This window comes from Arvicanthis niloticus, chromosome 18 (genome assembly GCF_011762505.2).
Source record: "Arvicanthis niloticus isolate mArvNil1 chromosome 18, mArvNil1.pat.X, whole genome shotgun sequence".
NCBI classification, from domain to species: Eukaryota; Metazoa; Chordata; class Mammalia; order Rodentia; family Muridae; genus Arvicanthis; species Arvicanthis niloticus.
Window position 1 is genome coordinate 7,654,865 of NC_047675.1, and position 9,151 is coordinate 7,664,015.

The 9,151-nt window shown below is 39.7% G+C and overlaps 1 protein-coding gene across 2 annotated transcripts in view; it reads left to right on the plus strand.

Moving 5' to 3' along the window:
• Otud4 (OTU deubiquitinase 4) overlaps nt 1-6,871 on the plus strand; it is a 43,873-nt gene extending 37,002 nt beyond the window's left edge. For both annotated transcript variants that reach the window (XM_034522608.2, XM_034522609.2), the window contains exons 20-21: nt 830-870; nt 1,919-6,871. In XM_034522608.2, the coding sequence (XP_034378499.1) occupies nt 830-870; nt 1,919-3,133 (1,256 nt within the window). In that variant the 3' untranslated portion in view covers nt 3,134-6,871. The remainder of the gene's footprint in view (nt 1-829; nt 871-1,918) is intronic.
• Nucleotides 6,872-9,151: the final 2,280 nt, after the last annotated feature.

Genomic DNA, 9,151 nt, shown 5'->3' on the forward strand with positions numbered 1-9,151 from the left:
ACACACATGGTCAGTGAGAAGGCGCCATTGAAAGGGCTCAGTGACGAGCAGAGATGGATCATTTGAGTGGTCAGCCTGTATTAGCTTGGCTTTGATAGAAAATGAGTTTTTGTTCCTCTTTGCTTTTCTTTTTTCTTTCCATAAATAACTTTGACAGCTTTGAAGTTCTTTCTAAGCTTTAATTTATCTATTTTTGTTAAAGAATCATTTATTTTAGGTATATGAGTACACTGTACCTGTCTTCAGACACACCAGAAGAGGGCATCAGATCCTCATTACAGATGGTTGTGAGCTACCAAGTGGTTGCTGGGAATTGAACTCAGGACCTCTGAAAGAGCAGCAGACAGTGCTTTTAACCACTGAGCCATCCAGCCCAAGCTTAATTTGTTTTGTAGGCAGTGTCTCTCTATGTAGCTCAGGCTGGCCTGGAGCTTATATCCTGCCTCAGTCTCCTGGGTTCTAGGTTATAAGTATGCACTGCCAATACCTGATTTGATTTATGGGAATCTTATTATTTTTTTCTGTTTCATTTTGTAATTCTTGAAATCACAACAGAGTATATGAAAAATACAGTGTTCATCTGAATTTCTCCCAGATTGAATTTTAATCAGATAAACTAAGTTTACGCTATTTGGGGACTTGGATGTTAATGCTGAGGAAAATGTAGCAGACCTGAAATTGCCTGCTAGTAACAGCCTGGGTTTTGGTTTTGTTTCTATTTTTGTGTTTTACTGGATAGACAGTATAGCAGGAAAATGTCTTTAGAGCTTTAATAGTTGATGTTGGCAGAAAGTAAAGATTATGTAATTTTAATGAATTTTTTTTTCAGATAAGAACATTCTTCGATTCTTCTTCAATCTTGGTGTAAAGGTATTTACATTTTATCTTTTTAAAGTTAACCTCATCACTGTAAATAGTAAAATTTAAATGATTTAACTCTTAATTGGAAATTTAAGGTTTACTAAACCTTATGTTTGGTAATGGTACAGGTTCTAGTTTTTGCTTGCTTTTTCTTTTAATTGATAATAATTTGGCGTTGGAATATATGAAGGGGCAAACCAAGTTCCTGGACTATTGTTCATGGAATGTCCTTGATGGGAGTTAGAAGATCTTAGTTAGCAAATTTAGGTCTTTAATCCTTTACAAGCATTGGGTGTCTCTGAAGCTTCCTAGTCATTATTATGCAAACCTGCCCCTGTTCCAGCATTAGAGGGAGTAAACTAGAAAGCCTTGCTCTGTGAGGTGGGAACATTGCTCATTTGCATAGCAGAGTTGGGGGTGTGGGAAGTGGCTAACAGAAAAATAGCTTTTCTTAGAAAGGCCACATGTCAGTGTTCTGTCTTTGACAGGAATTGATTTCTGTCTTTTCTAGAAACATGGAATAAAACATCAGGTACCCCAATCTTGTAGCCAGCTTCAGAAAGTCATACGCTGTATTCAGTGCCTGATTATATTTACCTAGGTCATGCTGGAGTTTTTCATAATTTTATTTTTTAGTTGAATATCAACAAAGGAAGGATTTAAAGCATTTTTTTCATCTTTATTCTTTGTTAAAGAAGTCTGATATGTTAATGCTTAGCTATTGGGATACTTTGAGGACTCCTAGTTACTGAGCCCTGTTGGAGACTGTCTTGCTTGAGCATTTTTTGGCAGGCTAGTGAGTGGGGCTAGCTAAATTTTCAGTGGCTAAGATGATGATGCTTCCTGTTAATCTGAAGGGGACCAGAGTGCAGGGAACAGGGTCAAGAAGGGATGACTTGATTCCAACTCTTTTCATGTTGGCACCACTGTGATCCTGTAGTGTGTTTTTATATGCATGGGAGACTTAAGCTTAAATACCTTCAGAAAGACAGCTTTTTAACTTCGATTTCTGTTTATTTTGCTTTTTTTTTGTTGTTGTTTTGTTTTTGTTTTTCAGGCATATAGTTGTCCTATGTGGGCCCCACATTCTTACCTGTATCCTCTGCACCAGGCGTACATGGCAGCCTGCAGGATGTACCCAAAGGTCCCTATTCCTGTGTATCCTCAGAATACTTGGTTCCAAGAAGCCCCTCCTGCTCAGAGTGAAAGTGACTGTCCTTGCACTGATGCCCACTACTCTATGCACCCTGAGGCCAGTGTTAATGGTCAGATGCCACAGGCAGAGATTGGACCGCCTGCATTTCCTTCACCTCTCGTTATCCCTCCATCTCAGGTGTCTGAAGGTCATGGACAATTGTCTTACCAACCTGAACTGGAGTCTGAGAGCCCAGGGCAGCTTCTTCATGCTGAATATGAAGAGTCACTTAGTGGCAAAAACATGTACCCACAACAGTCCTTCGGGCCTAACCCATTTTTAGGTCCTGTTCCCATTGCACCTCCTTTCTTCCCTCATGTTTGGTATGGGTATCCTTTTCAGGGATTTGTAGAAAATCCTGTAATGAGGCAAAATATTGTCCTGCCCCCTGATGATAAAGGAGAGTTGGATTTGCCTTTGGAAAATCTAGATCTGTCTAAAGAATGCGATTCTGTCTCAGCAGTAGATGAGTTCCCAGAAGCCAGAGTTGAAGGTGCGCATTCTCTCTCTGAAGCAAGTGTGAGCAGCAAGCATGAAGGCCGAGTGGAACAGTCGTCCCAGACACGAAAGGCAGACATAGACTTGGCTTCAGGTTCTTCTGGAGTGGAAGGAAAGGCTCATCCTCCTACTCAGATTCTAAACAGAGAGAGAGATGCTGTGTCTGCTGAACCTGAGCCTAAGAGGACCATTCAAAGTCTGAAAGAAAAACCAGAGAAAGTAAAAGATCCCAAGACTGCTGCTGATGTGCTCAGCTCGGGGGCCAACTCTGTGGATAGATTGCAAAGACCAAAAGAAGAGAGTTCAGAAGATGAGAATGAAGTGTCTAACATTTTGAGAAGTGGCAGATCCAAGCAGTTTTATAATCAAACTTATGGAGGCAGGAAGTACAAAAGTGATTGGGGCTCTTCTGGTCGAGGTGGCTATCAACATGTGAGAGGAGAGGAGTCCTGGAAAGGGCAGCCTAACCGAAGCCGGGATGAAGGTTATCAGTACCATCGTCATGTTAGAGGACGCCCATACAGGGGAGATAGGAGGAGATCAGGGATGGGAGATGGCCACAGGGGACAGCACACTTAAGGGTTAGTTACTGCTCATGCTGTAGAGCTGTAGCCTTTGCTTAAGTGGGATATTTCTGAAGGCTTTAAAATCATTACAATAAAAACCCAAATTGGAACTATCTCCTCCCCTCCCCTTTACCCGTAATTCCTATTCTGATAAGACTTTGGACATGAATTCAAGGGGCAGATGAATTTTTGGCATTGTGGTTTTTCTTACTCAGAATCTGTTTATTGGGTTACTGTCCCCATAAAAAGTAAACGTGACTTTAAGTATTTTTTTATAAACAGCTCAATATAAAACATAGACAGTGTTTGATTTTTTTCCTTGTGTAAGTTTGATTTAAAAACGTTGGAAATGTGTGCTTTTTAGTGTTTACTAAAGTGATAAGAAAATAAAGCATTCAATACACTATAGATTCCAAAACATAACATTGCACCAAATAGAAATGTATATTTTATTATGCAATGCCTTAGTCATAAACTGGGCTCAAACAATCCTCAGCCTAAAACACTGTTGTCTTTTAATATGCTTCCAACCCAAAGGCCTTTCATCTCAGTATCTGTCAAACTTGAATAACGTCTTCTCTTTACTATTACACACGAGGCAGCCTATTAACCTGTGTCTTAGAATCGTTGTATATAGTTCTTTTAATATCCATAGGGTATATTTTTGAATTTTTTGGTGAGTATTTGTTGAATTTGAGATAGCATACAATAGATGTTTAAGAAATAGTAGGAAGTCCGGTGAGACGGCTGTTTCCATCAAGAACTAGCACTGCTGTAAATATCATGGTGCCTACTCGAAGGGAATGTAGATGCTATGCATTTTGGAAATAATCTGCATCTGTTAAAACTGCAGAAGTTTTTTAATGCCACTTTAACACTAATGCACTGACAGATTCTAAATATTTTGTGAGAAATGTTGAAATGTTTAACCTGATAGGCTTCTCTATAAAAGAGTGTTTTGTTTTCTCCCTGCACCACGAGCTGTGTTTATCACTTTACAGTTGCATGTTCAACTTGTCATAGCTGGAATTACTGTATTAAAAGAACATGATTGTGATTCGTAGTTCTTCTCTAGAGGATGCTGCTAGAATGTGGTTTTGCTTTGCATTTTGTAGCTCTTTCCCGTCAGTGCCGTGTCTGGTCCTGCTTCTTCTAGTCCTCAGTCCTCACCAGAGGCTCCTTTGCATGTTGCACTCTGTTCTCATTTGGAGATTGGACTCCGACAAGTTAGCACAGTATTCTCTCCTCTGTGGTACTTTGTAAAACTAACTGTACTTTGTATTTCTTATTTGTACATATCAGTGTGAGAAATCTACCTTTTTTTTTTTATGTTGCAATTACTTGTGATCAGGCAGCTTGAGTGCTATGCAAATAGTAGGTAGTGTGGTGGTGATTTTCTTTGCATGTTGTGTGTGATATACCTAGCCAGAAATAGATGTGGCTTTTGTTTTGGGGGGCAAGTTACTTTTAAAAGCAAATACAATTCACTTGAATTTGACAAACTGAAGCAGACAAGTTTTCTGGGTCCTCGGATAACTTGGGATGTTTGGCTGTCAGCTAGGCTCAGTGAAGCTCCACTGTACTGTAATGATGGTATTTACCTCTGTGCTGTTTTTTTTTAATTACCCTCATGTCTGTGTAACTGCTGATTTGAATAGTGATTAGCGTTTAGAGATTTTGTAATGTAGGGCTTTAGAGAGCACTTTGAAAGATAACATTTTATTATGATGGTGCTAGGTAAAAAAAATTATAGCATGGGATGTGAAGAAAAAAATTGAGAACCCATTGAGAGGAATTTTTTGTCTGCTTCTAAGCTAGAGTGGTTGTAAAGGCTCCGCTCTGCCAGTGCTTCGGTATCAGTGGCTGAATTATGGATAAGAACTCTAGAGGGTCTTCTGTTTAGTCCCTGCTTTTTATGTAGAATTGGTTTTATCTAATAGTTTTAGTATGGAAATCGCCTTTTGATATAATAAGCCAGATTTTAGAGGTTTGATGTTTGGTCTTAGGAGCTCAAAAGAAGTAGCTTTTTCCAGTATCTTTTGTATTACTGATTTGGGAAATGTTGAAAGATTGGGAAGAATAGTGCTTGGTGTCCTCATGGTGGTCACTTTGTCTTACCTTAGTGACAGTCAGTCAGTACTTTATAGCTCATGAGGGAAACCAAGTAACTTCTGTTTTTCTACCTGACCTCCAGGGCATGATGGATCAGTGATAAAGGAATTGTAGCCTGTGGTACTTTGTTTTGAATCCTTGAGTAGAACTCTGACTTTCATCGTTTTAAAATGATCAATCTTTGTATGAAGGCCAGTTTTCGTTCTTTAGGTATCAGAGGATTTTGCCTTATCTTGAGGTCAGACTAGAGCTAAGCAAGCTTTTTCCTTCACATGAACTGTCATGTTGTATTTTGACCTCTTCTACAGGAGAAAAGAAAGAGAAAAGTGACAGCCGGGAAGTCCTTTGTATTGGCACATGATAAATCTTGATGATGGGCTATATTCTGAACAAACGCTTCCACTGACCAAAGCTCATGTGTTTAGCGTAGGTGCTGTAGTTGGAGTAGGCCCCACCTCTGCTCCTTTCAGTGTTGCTGTTCAAGTTACTTCCTCTCAGACATCCTCCGTTCGTTGGCAGCAGAATGCTGGCAGCTTGTGACCCTCATGTTTCCTATAAGTCTGTTTCATGGCAGGGCTCATACCTGCTTCAGCCTGACAGGAGTAGGTTTTCCGAAACCCACTGTGCTGAGACAGTTCATGTCATGCAAACTATTTCTTGGGAGTGTGGTGTTTTCTTTGGCCCAAGGGTAAACTAAAATGCCTGTGAACTGCAAACTTGCTTATGATTGACTTGGTGCAATACAGTTCCTTTCTAAACGTTCCTGGTTTAGAGAATACTCAGCCATCCTGGAAACTAGCAATATTTATTTTGCCTCATTTATTTTACTTTCAGTTTTTGATGAGGTGAAGGTTTTCTTTTACTTAGGGTACTTAGCAAGGTCTATTTTCTAGTGTAGCTGAAGAGGAAAGCTATACTATTTCTGTTTACTGTATTTTGCTCCCTTTTTTATGCTTTTTTTTTTTTTTTTTTTTAAATCTTCACAATGGCTCACTTGAGCATATCAATTTGAAAGAACTAAGATTTTCCTACTTATGTAAGCCATTGGCTCTCCCGAAAATTGGGACTTTTTGTTTTTGTTTCCCCTTTCCCTAAAATTATAAGTTTAGAGAATCCTATAAGAGGGGTGGGTGCATGTCTTAATGCTGAGAAGCAGCAGCTTTGGGGTTGAATTTACTTGAATGGTTTTAAAAAATTGCATTGTTACAAAGCTAGAAAAAAATTTATGTATGAAAAATGATCCTAGCCTTACACTGAGTACAATAATACTTAAAAGCATGTGAAGATGTGATCCTTTGTGATGTTACTTGTAAAAACATATATACATATCTATACATATCTTTTGAAGTGTTGAAAGGAATAGTACTTTATATTCTTTATCATACCACTTTTGTAAGTGTTGAATATATTGCTGTTTATTTTTCTATGTTCTGTTTCGTAGCCTTAAGAAGTGTTTCAAACGATCTGAATGTATAAAACAAGTCAATGCCCTACATGGTGTGATGCTGCATTATATATACAGCCGTGTGCATATATTAAATTCTGTCTGTCAATTCTGCTTGGGATTCTTTGGTCTTTGGGTAACCCAATATATCACATGTAAATCTGAGGATGAATCTTAGTAAACTCTTGAAAATGACATGGTTTCCATGTATTTTTCATGCTAGAAGATAATTACAGTAGAGGCAACTGAAAGTGGGATTCATACCTATGGGTGCTGTTTGCCTATTAAGCATTGCAAAGGTTAGACCAGGTCACGGAGCTAGTCTGGTGGAGTCGTACCTAGTCTCAATCAATATAGGTGGCTTTACAAGGGCCCATCCCTTTCAGCACACTGAAGCAGGGATGCAGAGTACCCAGGCAGTCATAGGTTAAAGGACTTAGTTTCTTTTTTTCTTCTGTTCCTGCACCCTACCGCCCCCCGCCCCCAAGTAAAGGAATGTGTTTTCTAAAGACTAAATGAATTGGAAACAAATGATATCAGATACACTGAAGTACTTTGAAAGCTGTTTGCTTTTTTGCAGTCCTGAGAATTAAAGCACAGACTGCATATTTTAGGCACGTGGTTTACTTTGAATTATATCCCTGGCCTTGAAAAACACAAGTTTTTTAAGTGCATGTTCATCATCAAGTAATTGACTCAAGACTAATCATTTTGCTTAAAATTATGAACTTTTTCAGGAAATTGGTTTTCTCAGAAGTAGACCTGAAAATACTGCTTATTTAGTGTAAGTACTTGAGGGAGCAAGTATAGGCAGCAAGCAAGCTACGAGGCTTTTTTTTTTCAGATTGATTTTTTTTCTTAAATATGTACAGGTGCCCTTTGAGGCCATTTTTCCTGGAGGTGGAATTAAAGGCGAGTAAATTAGCCTGACATGGGCACCGGGAAGAGTAGGCTACAAGGCGGGGAGTGTGCTTTGTTTTTGATAGTTTATATCCCTTGCTTGCCTGAAGCTCAAAGATCACCTGCCTCTGCTTCAGTGCAGGAATTCAAGTCTTGTGCATCTGACCTAATATGCACTCTTGTGTGTGTGTGCACTCATATAAAACCATTTAAAAAAAAAAAAAAATCGGGCATTGGTGAAGGAACTGAGACCTCATGGGTGCCCTTTTTTTTTTTTTTTTTTTCTAAAGACTTATTTTGTGTATATGAGTACACTGTTGCTGTCTTCAGACACACCAGAAGAGGGCATCAGATCTCATTATAGACAGTTGTGAGCTACCTCTTTGTGGTTGCTGGGGATTGAATTTAGGAGCTCTGGAAGAGCAGTCAGTGCTTTTAACTGCTGAGCCATCTCCAGCCCCAAATCATTTTTAATCCAATGTTTTGGTAATCTTTCCAGTTCTACTCAGGTTCTCCCTACATCCCCACCCACCTAAATTCTTGTTCTTCCAAACAAAAAAAATTCAAGAGCTTCAGTAACAAAAATCTTCCATTGGCCTGTGATTGACAGACCAGAGGCACTGTATTGGAGACAACACTTTCCCTTTCCCAGCAGGTGTCCATACCTCATGTAGGACTGAGTGCTCTATAAAGTCTCACTCTGCACATTGACCAGTTGTGGGTATCAGGTAATTGTCCACTGGGGAAAGCCCTTAGCAATGCCCTGTAACAGTAACAGTAGGCTGTTAGGAGTTATTTTACTGCTGTTTTCCTTCAGCAGAATAATCAAAATTTCCCCCTAGGTCTCATTGAGGAACTGCGATGGCATTATGTATATGAATACACACACAAAACATGGTTATTCCCATAACACTTGCTTCACTACTGTACCAGTATATTTTACAGGTGGTCCCTGTTGGAGGTTGTCAGGTTTGCAGTTGGATGATGCTACTTTTCTCCGATGGTAATGCAGAGTACCTTCCAGCACCCTGAACACTAGTCAGTAGGGGTGAAGCTTATAGTTGGGCACCAGTTTCTGTTACAGGGGGTAGGTTTCTCAGCAATAGAGCCTTTTCACCCCTCGTACAGAGTAGCCAACAGGAATAGCCTTTGATGTTTGGGAAGGGTATATATGGGGACCCCTTTGGTTTTTTATTTTTATTTTTCCAGACAGGGTTTCTCAGTGTAGCTGTGGCTATCCTGGAACTTGCTCTGTAGACCAGGCTGGCCTTGAATGCAGAGATCTGCCTGCCTCTGCTTCCCAAGTGCTGGGATTAAAAACCTGTACCATTACCGCCCAGCTTATAGGAACCCTTTGGCCAATAGCTCAATAAATTGTTCTGGCACTGGAGGTTTTACTTGGTGGCATTATCTAGTTGGGGCATTGTCTCATAAGGTAACTTATTTTTACATATGTGTGTTTTAAAAGCGGCTATAATAGTAGCCATATGGCATTGCACTCTGCCACTGAGCCATCTCTTCAGCCCTACTATGTGGGTCTTCTGAGAATGAGGTGACTGGGCTATCCAGATGAGG